Source organism: Cordyceps javanica, chromosome 2 (genome assembly GCF_051103115.1).
Source record: "Cordyceps javanica chromosome 2, complete sequence".
NCBI lineage: Eukaryota > Fungi > Ascomycota > Sordariomycetes > Hypocreales > Cordycipitaceae > Cordyceps > Cordyceps javanica.
This window is the reverse complement of record NC_139296.1, coordinates 3700344-3716447: the sequence shown is the minus strand read 5'-3', so window position 1 is coordinate 3716447 and position 16104 is coordinate 3700344. Positions and strand designations below refer to the sequence as shown.

Below are 16104 nucleotides of genomic sequence, written 5' to 3'. Positions count from 1 at the left end.
TGGGCGGGCGGGTATATCTTGGATGCCATCCGGTCCTTTGCACGCGCTCGGTTCTTGCAGCTCGGCCGAAGCAGCATCGCAGGTATCAGACACTTGTTCACATTTCACTCTTTACTTGGCTCACCCTTTGAGCGTTATTTTTTTGGCTTTTGTTTATTTTTTCGGTCTGGGCAAGGCTTGGCTTTGCCGGGATGTTTACAAGTTTGCAAAAAGAAAATAAAACCATATTCTAACCAAAAGTTTGCTCAACTTACGGCATGTAAAAGCCATGTAGCCTGCCGTTTGGTGGGTGTCGATAATAAAAGCTTTACCAGTACAGAGAGTTAAAGTTGCGGGCTAATAAATATCAAGGTGGCACACACACGCACACACCCAAGCAGTATAGGTTTCGAGGTCGTCCGTCAGGCTTGCGGTTTTACAGTGAAGCTGTAAGTACAGTGGACAAGTGCCGCCACCACCACCACCACCACCACCACCATCACCGTCCGTCAGATTGGAGCCAAAACCGATCATACAGCCAACGGCGGTCATCTGTTTTTCCTCACTGCAGCTACATGGAGAGCTGTGTGTTTTTTTTTTTCGGCGCAAGTGACCACCTGTTCACCAGTGGAAAAAAAAAAGCCTTTGCCGGCCACACGGATGATTCTTCTCCCTCATTATGATTCAGCCCCCCCTTCCCCTCCCCCCGTGGCGTAACGGGCCACGAGGAGGTGAGAATGACGTGCATGACCAGGGGGGCGGGTTGGATGGGAGCCTACGGCAGAAGCGGGTGATTCGGTATCCCGTCATCGTGAATTTCTTATTTAACTGAAGTGATTTCAAAAATATGCTGGGCATTGCTCCTAGGCAGGCGGTCATCCGGGCGGCGCGAGCCTGAATCCAACCAGGATTGGGGGGTTAAGTAGCGGGCGCGGTCTGGGCAGCTACATCACCACCAAAAGCGAACTGTAACTATTGGAGCCTGGGGGGGGGGGGGGGGGGGGGCTTTGAAGGAGGACGTGAGTGGGGAGTCCGGCCTTTTCGTCCCTGAGAGTCGCGCCACCGACTTGCGTTGAGTCATCGGGAGGGAGCAACAGCCCAGCAGCAGCATCAGCAGCAACAGCAGCAACAGGCGATATTTTTGGCAAGTATCGTGTCTCGGTCCAGCATCTTGGGAGTACATAGGGGAGGGGTGTTGATCCTATTCAGCCAAGACGGATGGCCGGCCAGAAAACTTTGTTGTGCTTAGCTGGCCGGGGGAGGAAACGGCCGGCTGCTTTTGGCTTTTCAACGGGGTTCGGTGAATCTCCAAAAGGAACACACAAGTGCCCTCTCAGTACTTACAGATCTGGCTTGCGGTAAGAATAAGTTTCTTGCCAGCAGATGAAGAGGGCCCAGAGTTGAGTACGGGTCGCATATTAGGGAAAAAAAAAGAGAAAGAAAGAAAAGACAAGAAAGTCGATAGTTTGAACCAACCACAGCCGCTGGCAGCAGAAACATTATGCAGTGCGCAACAGGTCCGGCGAGCTTGGGCCGGCGCAACCAAGGCGACATATGAGAGAGAGGCCTTGAACAGGCGGCAGCTGAATTCCGCCTGCTAGCAAAGACGGCGAGCCTACATGCAGCTTAGCTTTTTATTTTTCGTCTTTCTTCTTCTTGCATTCTTTAAAAAAAGAGTAACCAACCTACTAGTATTTGTGCTGATTCCATTAATCGTCCATGTGACTTGGTTTCTTTTTTTCCCCTTGGCCAGGCAACTATACGTATAGTCTTGGTTGCCTCGAGCCGGGGGAGGCCAAGTTGGACATTGTGCCCAAGTGGGTGTGTACCGTCGCCATTCCCGATACATCCACGGATGACTGTGGGCTGTTGCCTTGTATGTGCTGCTGGGAGTTTGCCCAGTTCGCCACGGGCAGGGGGTGGACTCCGGCTGTCCGGATGTGACAAGAACGCAACCTGTTCTGGCCTCTACCTACTTACCTATTGCTAGGTGACTGGTGACCGTTCGGCGTTGAGTAAGTGGGAGGCAGGTAGCTAGCAAGCTTAGTAGGTAGTTACAGATTACCTGGGTAGCAATGAGTAACTTGCTTACCTACTAACTTACTGATAGGTAAGTAGGCCGTGACAACCAAGCCGCCGGGACTACTTAGACTGTGGCTGCAATGCCGAGGGAGTTCACTGCCAGTCTCAGTAAACATAGCACCTCTTACCCCACGAGGCGAGATTCCCAATGAAAAGGAGGCGACAGGATGACTGTCGTGGGCCATCGATGGCAGCTTATATTATAGGGATATCATCGATGCCCGTTATCTCGTAGCAACCTGTTGGGGCGAGCATACGTTTGCGAGAAGCGTGTCAGTCAGTCGGCTACGCCGGCTCAGTAGAGCATGTAGACGCCGCACAAGCTTGATGCGTGTACTCCGTAGCCCACCTCCCCATGGTAAGCCACAATCATGGAAAAGAACACGCGTTGTCCTTATTATTCAAGACGCCGTCAGAAATGTTCTGGCTTGGCCATGCTCGAAACTCTATTTCATCTCGCAAACGCAGTCTTCCGGCATCACGGAGGAGATTGGCCAAATGCAGAAGGCGGTCAATCTCTGGGCCCACATGCTGTCTTTCAACCACTCACCATCAGGTATTACTAACAGAGCTCTAAGTGGAGGCATTCTTGGTCAACTGCTTCGGCTGTCCAATGTGAGAATTATTGGGTGGAGAGGCACGATGCCTCGGCGTTGGCCGCACCAGAGAACGTGTGGCTTGCTATGTAAGTACCTGGAGACTACTTGAGACTTGGAAGCAAGTCGGTCAATATTGTGAGCACACCCCTGAAATTGATACGTCGGTCTAATGCAATAAACTCGATGACTTTTTTTTTCTTTCGCCAAAGCAGGACAGATGAAGCAGCCGTTGTGTCGGCGTGCAGGTTTAATTGAAGGGACTCGTACAGGGTAGCGAGGTTGCAGGCAGGGAACTGTGGCAAATTACAGGGGGGGGGGGCGAATATTCCAGAGGCTGTTGTCGTCGCTAGGTGACGCTGGGTGATTCTGCCCAGGCCCCCGAGGTCCGACCCTCCCCCACCAAAGGCGCATCCGTACTTGGATGCTTGGCCTGCCAGCCTACTAGGTACCTAAGTAAGTACTGGTTACTCAGTTGCATTGGCCAAGGACGGAAACTGGACCAGGAGGAAAAATAATCCCGTCCTCAGGCACCAACCCAAACTACATGATTCGGCGGCGGCATCCGCGTACTTACTGGTTTAAATACTCAGTAGATCGGGAGGTAGATAAGTAAGTACCGGTAAGTAGTTGCTTGGTGCATCTGACATGACTTGCCGTGCATGTACCATGACGGAGGAGTGGAAGCTTTGAGGAGACGAGAGGCATCGCCGAGCAATGTGGCCAAGAGCAAGCAAGGTCTTTGTCCTTGTCTTCTTCTCCCATCCCATGACGCCAAGCCAAACGCGGTGGCGGCGAAGGTTGACGATTTTTTTTTCCTTTTTTTAACTTACCCTTTCCTGTCTGTTTTCAGGTTTGCATTTTTTTCCCAACAAATATTTGGTACCAAAAGGATAAGTAATAAAAATCAAGTCCAAGCAAAAGCCAAGCTTGTCACAGATGGTCTCTCCTGTGTGGCCTGCTACGCAAAGTGACGCGATTCTACATGGGCCCCCGACAAACAGGCCACATTAGTGAATAAGATGATGCGAACTGCAATATAGGTTGCGGGGAATGCTATTTACCGGTACCAGTAGAGGTCGTGATGAGAGCAGTCATTTTTTTCCCCTCGCCACAGCGGAAACGGCGGGAAAGAAAGTGTGTGTACTCCGTGTACCAGTATGTGTGTAATATGTGCAAGTTGGCTGGGCTGGGCTGGGCTGGGCTGTCGACTCATGATCCCCCCCCGGCCTCCCCTCCCCAGCATTGCAAATATGGTTCTCTTTAGATGGCCATGCCTAATCAATCATAAAGATTTCGTCGTGTCCGCCACCCATTTCGGCGCCCAAGCAGAATCCAGAGACACGCTAAAAAGCACTTTTGCCCCTCCTTCTCTTCCTTTGACCACCGGGCTGAGCAGGCTGGCAGGGGGGCGGGATGTGGGTTGATGGGCTGTGACAAAAAGCGCAATTGTACCAGTAGACACTTTGGCTCAGGAAGCAGAACTGGAAAAGAAGGACAAAAAAAGAAAGAAAAAAGAAAAGGAAAGCGCCAAGGAAAATATGGCGAATAAAAATCCAGGGGAAAAGGTAGGTGTGACGAGAGTTTGCTAACGTGTTTCTGTGTCTGTGTCTGTGATTGCCATCTATCAGTACTGGGTACTAGGTACTTATAATAAACTGCTTAAGTGCCTAGGTACCTAAGTACTCGGCCGGCTCTGACAAGGCAGCAAGTATTGGAAGTATTCTGGAGCAAGCGTGGCGGGCAGAGTGAATGGGAGAGGGGAGGCGACGCTTGAGCCACATAGGCAGCACCGCCTGTTGACTACAGAGTAATCCGTAAGTAATCCATACTTACTTACAGACTTCTTTTCTCTCTTTTACTCCCAGCCCCGTAATCTGTACTTGCTAATCTGTACAGAGTACATGGCACAAGGCCCTGTCCACGGTGCATCATCGCAGCCACGCCCAGTTGGCCACTTTGCAGGGCCCGCGCTGCGCCCCACTCCACTGGCGGAGCCACTAGGCTCCGCCGTGGCCTCGGTGGCCAATCGAGTGGCGGTAGGTTCCAGTGCTAGTCCGTTTCTGTCCGCGGCGCCGTAGCGAGTTGAGCCAAGTTGAATCAAGGGGAGTCTGGCGCTTCCCGCCCCCCTGCCAGTTGTTCAACCTTTCCCTTCCTTCTCTCCCAGCTGGCAGAAATCAGAAAGTTGCCCTGCAAAAACAGAGGCAAAACGGCCCTTTGCCACGCCCGCCGTACCAAGTCTCTCTCTCTGGCCTCTTCTTGGCTTTGCAGCCAGCCTAACCTCTTCTGTCTCTCTCACTCATCCTACCTACTGAGTATCAGTAAGTAAGTACCAGGTTACTGCTCTTGATACTCTGTGCCCGGGTGCGGGTAAGTAGGTACCTCACTCGTAGTCCCATCATACTGGTGGTACCTCTTCTACTTGGCCACCTCACCTCACCTTGCCTCGCCGCACCACACGCCCACACCCACTTCTTGCCCCCCCCCCCCCCCTCCCCTTCTCCCCTACTCCCACCCAACCTTTGTCATTCTCATTCCGTCGTTCCTCAAAACTAAGCCGTGACCCTCGTCGTGACTCTTCGTTTCCCTCCTCCCATCGAACTGCAAAGTCGTCGTCGCGATGAAGTTCGAACTCGCCCTGTAAACGACCAGCGACTCGTTGAAGTCTGCTTTGGTTCATCTCTCCACTCCACGGCGCATCACTCTAACATATTCTCGACATTTTATTTTGTTCTTTTTTTATACTGTACTATTTTATTTATTTATTCATTTCTATTTTCTCGATCCCACTCGAACCGACTTTCCGCCACGCTCGCAGCGACATTCACTTGTACCTTGCGACCGCACACCGGACAAAACAGCAAAAAAACGAACAAGACTGTTTGTTAGCAAACCGCGCACAAACAATCTATTTGACTATCTTGCCGACACACGTCAATACTCAAAACAGAAAAAAGGAAAGGAAGGACAAAAAGCAGCAAGGATCAAGATCGATTTTTGCCCGACTTCTCGTCATACCGATACCATCCGCGAGATTCAGAGCCTACGCTTTCGCTGTGTTACTCACACAATCGATTTCTTGCCGATAGCAGCCAGACCACTTTACAGCAGCCTAATAGGTGCCTAGTGTCCTCTGCACAGCTCCCTCCCCCCTCCCTGCTAGGCTAGCCTTCTCTGCCTCTTTTGCCCCCCCGGGAACAGCGCTGACACTCACTGTTTGCCCCCTCCCTCCCGCCTGCATACTCCTCCGAAACCGCCTGTGGCCCACTGCCATCAATCATCCCTCTCCCGTTGTCTGCCTGCTAGGTGCTGTTCTGCCTGCACATTCAGCTCCCGCGTGGCCACTGCCAACCACACCACCACACCAGACACCACCTGTTTTTCGCTACCTCTTTCGCCACCCCCGTGAAGAGAGCCCGAAAAAGAGTCACACAGCCTCCAGTACCCACACGGCACCGCGCCTCCTAGGCTGTCACCATCGGCCTCGCCTTCGCCTGGCCTACCAAACGGTAAAAGAGTCACATCTTTACCCGTCTCTCCCTCCCCTCCGTTATATACCTTCTTTGTCGGCGCTCTCCCGTCCCCTTGCAGCCGCACATCACCCTATCCCGTACCTGCATATCAATCACCAAACGGTCGCGACTTCATTGTCACCAACCAACCCCCCGGTTTTGGTTTCCGACTCACCACCACTCACTCCGCTCGCCACCCTACGACAACACGCTCACGCTCACACGCACGCACGCACACACGCCTACACTGCGTCACCACCCTCTGACTCGATACTCATTCTCTCTCCATCTCTCTGTGTCACCTCGGCTCGTCAAATGGTTGATTTGATTTAAACAGTCGCCCAACCTCCATTTCTTCAGATTATACAGTCCTGACGAAATGCCTCTTGCATCCCACACAACTATCCCAGTCGCCGTCTCTGCCTCGTCTACCGGTTCCATCGTTATTGTGAAGAAAGCCTTTACAGGCTTCGACGTTTAGCTATCTCTTCTCCACATCACACCTTCTCGACACTAGCTCTTGTCTGAGTTGCATCTGCGCAACTTCGACATTGGCTAGCTCTACTTGGACACGGTAACCTCCGACATTTACTCGACGGTAATTCAACGATTCGTCTCTTGGTTTGACATAGCCAGACGGCGACTGGAATATATACGATACTCGGCTTGAAAATCCCATCTACGCCCTTCAAGCCCCCCTTTCATAATACTATATACATCACCCTTCAAAATGCAGGTCGACAACGATATCTCGCCGACCTATGTCTCCATCCACAACCAATACGCCACCTATAACAACATCCTGACATCCTCCGTCTCGACCACCAACTCCACCTGGTCTGACACGGCCTCCCAATCCTCCGATGACACCTCTCTTTCCTCCACTTCCGACTCCGACTCTTGCGACCCCTACTTCCGCAAGCACGCCGCCCCGGCCCAGACGGTCAACTATCGATCGGCCCTGAACAAGGCCGTCGTTTCTGACGCTCTCCCCAAAGAGTTGCGCCAGAACCCTCGTCGCTCTGGTCCTGGATCCCGCGCACGAGCTGTCTGTCCTCCCGCCCTAGTCCGTCAATGCGACCGCAAGGTCAACTTTGTCGACTCTCTTGTTGGTATGTTTTTGCGCAACCCGTTTTCTTGCAGCCTCTTTCCAGAATGCTCCTCTCACACAATCACCCATACAGACTCGTCGACGCAAATCGTCGAGGCAATCTGGCCCCTCTCCTCCGCGGCATGCCGCTCCGAGCTCGGTAGCAAGGCAGTCCTGCCTCTGCGCACCTTCATCCAGGAGACTCTGCGCCGCTCGCGCACCAGCTACTCCACCCTGCAGGTTGCCCTCTACTATCTCATTCTCATCAAGCCCTATGTCCCCAAGTACAACTTCACCATGGAGCAGCCTGACGACCGTCATGCCGACCGAGCCCTCCAGTGTGGACGTCGCATGTTCCTCGCCGCCTTGATTCTCGCCTCCAAGTACCTTCAGGACCGCAACTACTCCGCTCGCGCCTGGAGCAAGATTTCAGGCCTCAACACCAACGAAATCAACCAGAACGAAATCTCTTTCCTCCTCGCTGTCAACTGGAAGCTGCATATCGCCGACGACGTTTTTCAGCGTTGGACCGAGATTGTTCTCAAGTACACGCCTCCTCCCTCGCCCCCCTCGCCCGGTGCCGCCCAAAGCGTGTCCCAGCAGGGCATTGAGTGGAGGAACCTGATCCTCAGACTCAACCCGGAGCTAACCAACATTGATGGTTTGCTGCCTCTGGCGAGTCCCAAGCGCAGCGATCTTTGTGCGCTCTCTCCCCGTAGCATCCTGAACCCTCCCGCGGATGGCCGCGCCGCCCTCGTCGCTGCCGTCGATACTACGCCCAAGGCTTTCACCTCGGTTCCCGTCGCGGTTGCGGAGCCGCTGGGCACCCCCGCCTACGCTACCGGCCGCCTCGCTCCCGCTCTTGGTCTTCTGCCAACCCCCCGTCTGACTCCGCAGACCAACGGCCTCTGCACTCCTGCTGTGAGTGCGGGTCCGTACAAGAAGCCCAGCGCCATGTGCCTCGCCATGGCTCAAGCCAACTCGGTCACCAGTACTCATCACCTCGACCGCCTCCCCATCTCGGTGACATCGTCTCCGCAGATATTTTGCCCGCCTCGACGCTCTTCTCTTGCCAACTCTGTCTCCACAGCCTCGTCTCCCGAGTCCATGATATCGGATGTCTCTCGTTCTTCCCGCTCTTCCTCCATCTCGTCTGTCTCGTCCCTCGCTAGCGCGACCCTCAACTCCAAGTTGGCGGCTCCGTCGCGATTCCGTGCGGTCAAGGCGATGAGTGAGAGAAGCTGCCAGAAGCCGACCGTCCCATCCGTTCCCGAGGACTTTGACGAGCACATGTTCTCGTCCTCGCCCGAATCGTATACCGGCCCGGTTACGAAGCTCGGTAGCCTGTCCTTGGACACGCCTCTGGCTAGACGCGAAGAAGAGCTTGAAGAGATGAGAGATCCTGTCTGTGACGCTGCCCGCGCCTTGCAAGACCTCCACCACCAGGATCTCCACTCTGCGGACTCGACGCCGATTGCTCGTCTCAGTCGCAAACGCACCCGTCCTGCGCTCATGGACGACTGTCTTCAGGAAAATGTCCGTCATCTCCTCCATGGTACTTACCCCGCCCCTGAGGCTCAGGCCACGTGGAACATGACCTCTTCCCGCAAGAGGATGTGCTGCTCTACAGAGGCCGCAAACGGCTTCCAGGCTGCCAACCCTGGCTCAGTCCTTGGTCATGGCCAAGGTATCTGGGAGGGCATCCTGAACTAGAGCTTGATAAGATGCTTTACTATAATACCAGAAATGGTGCATACAAGTGCTGAAAGGTTTAATTGCGCCTCGGCGGCAATAATTTCCTCGTCATACTCAGCATCCTTATCTATTCCCTTTGTTCCTGACATGGCACTTTTTCTTGTTACACTTTGTTTTTATTCTGGAGTGGAGAACGGAGTCATGGCAACCGGTGCTTTTTCTGCGATACCACAACGCCTTGGTGCAATTCCTTTTGTTACCCCCCAATCATTCACCAAGCGCGCTCGATAGAACATGGGCGAATCCTGCGCACCGCATTTTCTGCCGTTGCATCAGGCTGCCCACGGTTTTCTGGGTTGGACCGACAAAAAAAGCTCACAAAGTTTAATAATTGCATGCATCGTCCAAGGATCTGGACACGATACAGGATGATGATTAGCGATGACTAGTTTCGTTGAACTAAAAGGGGACGAGGTAGAGCTGTTGATACTTGTACGAATATAGACGATTGGCTTGCTTGTTGAATCATTCCTGAACATGACGTGATTGCTGTTACTTGGCCCGTTGATTCTCCTCCATTTGGTGGCGACACTTGATCATTCTCATGCAAGGTCACACACATGTCGACAAATACCTGTTATCAGAATGCTCGAAATCAGATGGTAATCATTAAGCATCATGACCTCCTTATCTAACGGAACCAAAATAATATCGTATTGAATCGCGCAAAACAACTTGGTATAGGGATGAAAACATGAGGTAAATAGCCGCCCTATGCGAGTGAGGGGGGGGGCCTACGGGACAAAACACTACCGGCCAGCCTTGTCCCTGCATCGAATTGACTTATTATCCGCCACCTGCCGCACCGGCTCTTGCCCTCCTCTTTCTCGCCTTTTCGTAAACCGCCAGCATGGTCGCCGTCACCATGAGGTCAAACGCCGGCCCGTACTCGACGTCGATCTGCAGGACGCCGCACGAGGACCACCCGCGCCGGGCCGTGAAGACGGCCACGACCTGCTGCTGCTGCTGCTGCTGCTGCTGCTGCTCCGTCGTGACGTCGACGAGCTTGAGGTCGCGCATCGACAGCGGCGAGGACTTCATGCCGTGGGCGCTGACCCTGTGCGTGCGCCGCCACACAAACGTCCTCTTTTCGCTGCTGTTCCCGCCGCCGTTCCCGCCGCCGGCGCCGGCGGGGGGGAGGGACATGGACCACTCGTACGCGGACGTGTCCCGCGACGAGCGGCGCAGCTCCTCCCACACGACGGCCCCGGCCCCGGCTCCGGCTCCGGCCCCGGCTCCGGCGGCCGTGGGTGGTGAGTTTGGGTCGCCGAGCCCGATCTGGGCGTTGAAGGAGAAGCGCGGCAGGTGCGCGACGGCGACGACGGCGCCGCTCGCGTCGCTGCCGGCGTGCAGCGTCAGGTCGGCCTTGTCGCGCGTGAAGAGGGACTGGTCGACGTGGTAGAGCGGCTGGCCGTCCGGGTCGAGCACCGTGTAGTGCCGGCTGAATGGGCTGCGATTGATTTTGAATTGGCGTGGTGTTGTTGACATGTTGTGAGAGGCGCACCCTTTTTTCTTTTTGGGCTTTCGATTTGTTTGATGCAAGGCTGAAAATTTCTAAAGTGATGAAGCACCGAATGACGAGAGAGACTTGGTTGTATCATATACATGCACAATCCGTTAGCTTTTACCAGTTTCCTTGTTTTTTTACCCCTTTCGAAGCACTAGTGGCAGCGCGTTCATCTGCAATACGGTGTATACGGAGAGAGAGCATTGACAAAATGCGGGTGGAGATTGACGTTTGCGTGATGCGCAGGGACCAAAACTCAGTCTGGCACATTCAACAACGTTGACGTCGTGTTTCCGAGTAGAGTATCGATTCATGCTCGACCACAGGCGCTCTAGAATAGAGAGGACGGACGGCCTACCTATTCGTCGACAGCTCTGGGCAGATCGCCCGTTGACCGGGACGCCCATCATCGGCAGTCAACAACAGCTCTGAGGGGCACGAACGACCAAGACGAGACTAGGCAAACCTTGTTTATTCTCCTTTTGGAGAAATTGCAGGAGTGCGATTCATTACCCACACTAGATCTTGACTCCACGATAGCTCTAGGAAAACATGAGTCGCCGATGTAGCGTACCTGGTCTGGCCGCTCCATTAGCACCGCATATCACCATCGTCGTTCACGCAGCAGACGCAAAATATACAAATTACAAGTAATGGCTGTCAATCGCGCATGAAGCCTTCATCATCACCATTTCCGGCAACACCGACGAGCCGTACGGTTCATCGCTGTCTCAATGGTGTGGAGATGATGCTAAAATCACGCAATTGATACACGACGCCACGAAAAAAGGCAAGACCGGCCAAAAAAAAAATATGGACTGCAGGTATCGGATGAATATGGCCATGTTTCTCTGTTTCCGTAACATGTATCAAAATCAACACCTTACTTGAAGTTTTGGCCATACCAGGGACGCGTTGTCAGGTCAACTTCATCTCGTTTTCTTGGTCCTCTGCGTCTCATTGTACTAGTCGTGCTGTCGCGTGCCGGCCCGACCAACTAAACCCAACAGCGGTCTGACGCCTCGCGCAACGGGCGCCCAACAGTCATCATGATGCGTGCTTGTTCTGCGCTCTCGCGAGCTGCCGGCTCATCGCGCGCCGCGACGCTCCCCCGCAGCGCCCGGACTCTGGCGACCGTCGCCACCGCGTCCCGCAGCCACAAGGTCGTCGTCGTCGGCGCCGGCGCGGCCGGCTCCAGCGTGAGCCACCAGCTGCTGCGCTCCGGGCGGTACGCGAGCGACGACATCGCCGTCGTCGACCCGGCCGAGTGGCACCACTACCAGCCCGGATGGACGCTCGTCGGCGGCGGCCTCAAGGACAAGGACGACCTGCGGATGCGCGTCACGGACGTGCTGGACCCCAGGCTCAAGCTCTACCACCAGGGCGTGCAGGGCTTCGACCCTGAGGACAACGCCGTCACGCTGTCTGGCGGCGACAGGCTGCAGTACGAGCAGCTCGTCGTCTGCCCCGGCATCGGCATCCACTACGACAAGATCAAGGGCCTGCCCGAGGCGCTGGCGGATCCGGCCCTGCCCGTCTCCACCGTCTACGGTTACGAGGGCGCCGACAAGGTCTTTGGCACCGTCGAGAAGCTGCGCAGCGGCAGGGCACTCTTCACGCAGCCCGCCGGCATGATCAAGTGCGCCGGCGCGCCCCAAAAGGTCATGTGGCTGGCCCTGGACCACTGGAAGCGCGCGGGCCTGTACAAGGCCGGCGGCGGCGGCACGTCGGACGTCAGCATCACCTTTGCCACGGCGACGCCCGCCATGTTCGGCGTGCCCAAGTACAGCGCCGCGCTCGAGGCGCTGCGCGTGGAGCGCGGAGTCGAGGGCCTCTTCCAGCACGACCTGGTCGAGGTCGACGGCGACAAGGCCGTCTTTGCACTCGCCGACGGCTCCAAGACGACGCGCCAGTTCGACCTGCTGCACGCGGTGCCCAAGATGGGGCCCCACGCCTTCGTCGCCGGCAGCCCGCTCGCCGACGCCGCGGGCCTGGTGGACGTGGACCAGGCGACGCTGCGCCACAAGACGCACGCCAACGTGTGGGCGCTCGGCGACGCCTCCAACCTGCCGACGGCCAAGACGGCCGCGGCCGTCACGGCCCAGGCGCCCGTCGTCGTGGCCAACCTGCTGAGCGCGCTCGAGGGCCGGTCGGCGGCGCCGCCGCCCGCCGCGTACGACGGCTACACGTCGTGCCCGCTGACGACCGAGTACGGCAGGGTGCTGCTCGCCGAGTTCAAGTACGGCGGCGAGCCCAAGGAGACGTTTGCCGGCCTCGGCATCGACCAGGCGACCCCGAACCGCGCCTTTTACCACCTCAAGAAGGACTTTTTCCCGTGGGTGTACAAGAATCACATGGTCAAGGGCAACTGGGGCGGTCCCAAGGGCTTCATCCGATAGAAGATGAAAGGAATAGCAAACTACAAGTAAATCAGAGGTGAGACAAAAAAAAAAAACTCTCGAAGCAGCTCTGATATAACAGCCATGTTGCTTTGCTTTGCTTTCTATAGATATATATATATACGGGAGCTGAAAAAAAAAGAATGTAGAAATACAAGCGCTTTGAGCTTATGATAACATCTTATCATGATCGACTGTATAGGTGCCGGGGTAAAGCGATGTAGCTTGAGACATGTCGTCCTGCTCCTCTTTCGTGGAATCGCTTCCATATCTTTCGACGAGATCTCGCATGACATCAATGACCCTAAAACGTAAGTGGAGGGTTTGTAGCAAAAGGGCATGGTACCTTACTGTTTTCTGAGGTCAACACTCGCAGGAAATAGAGCAGACACATGGGTATCGAACCGCCTACACAATTTGTGAGTAGACGTCCAACGAGAGGAAAAAAAGGGAGAAGAGCAAAGGTGAATTCACAGTCTGTAGAGATCCAGTCGGCCGAAAAAGTCCTCCTCTGGCTTGGAGATTGGCTGCTGCGAAATGTAGGCTGCAATGTACTCCTCCCCAAACCTGTTGCATGGTGGCCGCCACTGCCCAAATTCGTCTGGGAAAAAGCCCGCAACCGTTAGTTAACGTCGGTCACCCACTTCTCGGCACCACCCACTTCTCGGCACCCTTTTTACACCAAAACACTACATTTTTAAATACCTATATTAGCCCTACCTATTCTTTTTTAAATATATAATAAATACTATAATATTATTTTTTACTTAATCTATATACATAGAAGTTTATATACTTTTTTATACAGAACCTAATTTTAGCTAGATTTTTAAAGATAAAGAAAATCCTTTACTTTAAAAATCTATAGAAAAAAACCTATTTTTTATATCTTAAATAGATATAGAAATAAAATAGCCCTAGAAGTATAATAATTCTAGATAGTTCTTATACTAATTCTTTAAATTTATTATTTTTCTTTATCAATATATTAAATTTTTATTAATTATAAGAATTAATTTAAGTTTTAAAAATTCATTTTTTCCCTTTTTTTTCTTTTTTAAGTATAATTAATTATATATAATATAATCTAGTATTTTTCTTAATCTATAATATATAATATAGTTAATAATAATTTATTATATTTAGTTTATATTTTTAATAATTATCTTTAAAAAGTAAAAAGTAAAAGAAAAGTATTAAGGTTTACTAGTAAAATACTAATAAACCTTAACATTTATTTTTAAAAAAGTTATATAATTATCCTAATTTCCTATAATTTTATTTCTTAGTAGTCTTTATATAATTATATAGGATATACTATAAAGAAATTAATATATATTTTATTTACTACTTATATACTTTTTCTACTATAATATAGGCTGTTAAAAAGTGGTACTTTTGGTGTAAAAAGGGTGCCGAGAAGTGGGTGGTGCCGAGAAGTGGGTGACCGACGTTAGTGCTTGCTGGATGCTGCATGTACGCTGAAGGCCGACTTACACTCGTGGTGAGCATAGAAGCAGCACGCATCAAAGATGAGAAGCTGGCCACTATTGACATCTATCCCGGAATTGGCATACCACAGGTCGCCGTGCACCAGCGACGGTCTCAGCGATCGGCCGTTGCTCTCCAGCGGCCGTAGCAGGCGAGGAATCACCCTGGCGAACAGCTTATCGGATAGCGCAGACAGCTGTGCACTTTGGCCGTTTCTTTCAATCTCCAGATCCAAGGCATAGCGCATGCTCTTGGCGAAGAAGACTTCCCAGCTGTCTTCCCACCCGACCCTCTGAGGAAGATTGCCCGCGTACGTGGTCGTGTGGAAGCCAAACCTGCCCGAGGGAGACTCCCCATCTTGATGCAGCCTTGCGAGTAAGCGAGTAAAATCGGCGGGATCGGGCATGTTGTCAATCATCTCGCGATACTCGCACAGGTAGAAATACGTGTCAGGTATCGTGGCGTATTGCCCCCAAGCGATGGGCCTTGGAACAAAGCCCGGCACGACACTGTGAATCGTTTTCATCGATTCAAACTCGCCCATGACCATGTTCCTACCTACATCCGTCGATATTACCTTGATAAAGTACGATTGGGATGTGCCGTCGCCTCGTTCAACGTCAATGCGACCTGTCCTGGCCCAAAAGCTGACATTGAAGCCTTCCGTCGCAGTGACTTTGGCATCACAGGGCAGCTCTATGAACCCCCCCCCATTAGGCTCTGAACACGATTTGAGGCAAAAAGACGGAGGTAATACCGACCTTTTTGCACAGACGGGTCAACTTTGGTGTTGCCAGCACCAAACTCAAACTCTCCTTGGCCGTGGTAATTCATTTCCAGTGGTTCCGTCTATCAGTGCAGGGTGAAAAATTGTCAGTCGGATAACACGCACGGGTGAGATGCGGGGGTGTGAGCCCTTTGCGCTTTCGGCGGCTGCTACAGTTCATCCAGCTATCCGCAACGCTTTTTTTTTTTCAAAGGTACGATGAATTTCTCATATAAGCCAACTCTGGTTGTGACCACCCTTGATTTATCCCAAAGATGTGAGGTTTACAGCCTACTGTGTGGCAAAGAACAAGATCTAGTGTCCCGCCGTAGATATAGCAGTAATTCTGTCACGCCAATGTTCGACAGGATACACGACGTTGACACCGGCGTCTTCTAGCCTCTTCTGCCCATCATTATTGGCGATGAATGTACCCGGCTCTCGAATACCAACATAGACCGTCTTGATAGCACCATTGAGTCGCAGAATCCGTGTTGCACACGTCGTGTTGCCGCTCAATCGTTCATTGCAAGGCTCCATGGTTGTGTAGAGGACAGTGTTGGGGGGGAGGACTTGATGGATGAGGGCTTCCGGGAGATTGTTTTCGTCCGAGATCTTGATGAAGCAGCATTGCTCCGCGTGTGTCGTCCCCTTGTCGCCCTTGTAGTCGCGTGGATACTCGAGGGAATATCCGGTAGACAGGACCTGACCAGTGTCCTCGTCCACGAGCACCGCACCGACGCAAAATTTGTTGCCAGCGGGCGGCGACTTCTGAGCCTCTACTAGCGCGAGTTCCATGAAGCCTTCGTGGTCTCGCACAGCGATTGCGGGATAGCGCGTTTGAGACTGCATCTTGGTCTGTGCTTGCCAGATACACCGAGGAGAGAGAAGGAGAAAGTGGTATGATGGCGACGGGTTAAAAATTTG

General features: G+C 52.9%; 5 protein-coding genes across 5 annotated transcripts; 2 read left to right on the top strand and 3 right to left on the bottom strand.

The window, feature by feature from the left end:
* Positions 1-6899: 6899 nt before the first annotated feature.
* On the top strand, positions 6900-8972 carry V2A60_003619 (cyclin family protein; the record flags this gene model as incomplete). The annotated part of the gene is made up of 2 exons (XM_083254947.1): positions 6900-7281; positions 7354-8972. The coding sequence occupies 2 exons, from the start codon at positions 6900-6902 to the stop codon at positions 8970-8972; spliced, it is 2001 nt and encodes a 666-aa protein (XP_083111073.1).
* Positions 8973-9800: 828 nt separating this feature from the next.
* On the bottom strand, positions 9801-10502 carry V2A60_003618 (uncharacterized protein; the record flags this gene model as incomplete). Its single annotated transcript, XM_083254946.1, has 1 exon — positions 9801-10502. The coding sequence occupies one exon, from the start codon at positions 10500-10502 to the stop codon at positions 9801-9803; it is 702 nt and encodes a 233-aa protein (XP_083111072.1).
* Positions 10503-11570: 1068 nt separating this feature from the next.
* On the top strand, positions 11571-12920 carry V2A60_003617 (uncharacterized protein; the record flags this gene model as incomplete). Its single annotated transcript, XM_083254945.1, has 1 exon — positions 11571-12920. One exon carries the CDS (start codon positions 11571-11573, stop codon positions 12918-12920), a length of 1350 nt encoding a protein of 449 aa, XP_083111071.1.
* Positions 12921-13088: 168 nt separating this feature from the next.
* Positions 13089-14961, bottom strand: V2A60_003616 (Fructosamine kinase-domain-containing protein; the record flags this gene model as incomplete). The annotated part of the gene is made up of 4 exons (XM_083254944.1): positions 13089-13224; positions 13272-13328; positions 13395-13521; positions 14418-14961. 4 exons carry the CDS (start codon positions 14959-14961, stop codon positions 13089-13091), a joined length of 864 nt encoding a protein of 287 aa, XP_083111070.1.
* A 531-nt stretch (positions 14962-15492) lies between these two features.
* V2A60_003615 (cytidine deaminase-like protein) lies at positions 15493-16029 on the bottom strand (the record flags this gene model as incomplete). The annotated part of the gene is made up of 1 exon (XM_083254943.1): positions 15493-16029. The coding sequence occupies one exon, from the start codon at positions 16027-16029 to the stop codon at positions 15493-15495; it is 537 nt and encodes a 178-aa protein (XP_083111069.1).
* Between the last annotated feature and the right edge of the window lie 75 nt (positions 16030-16104).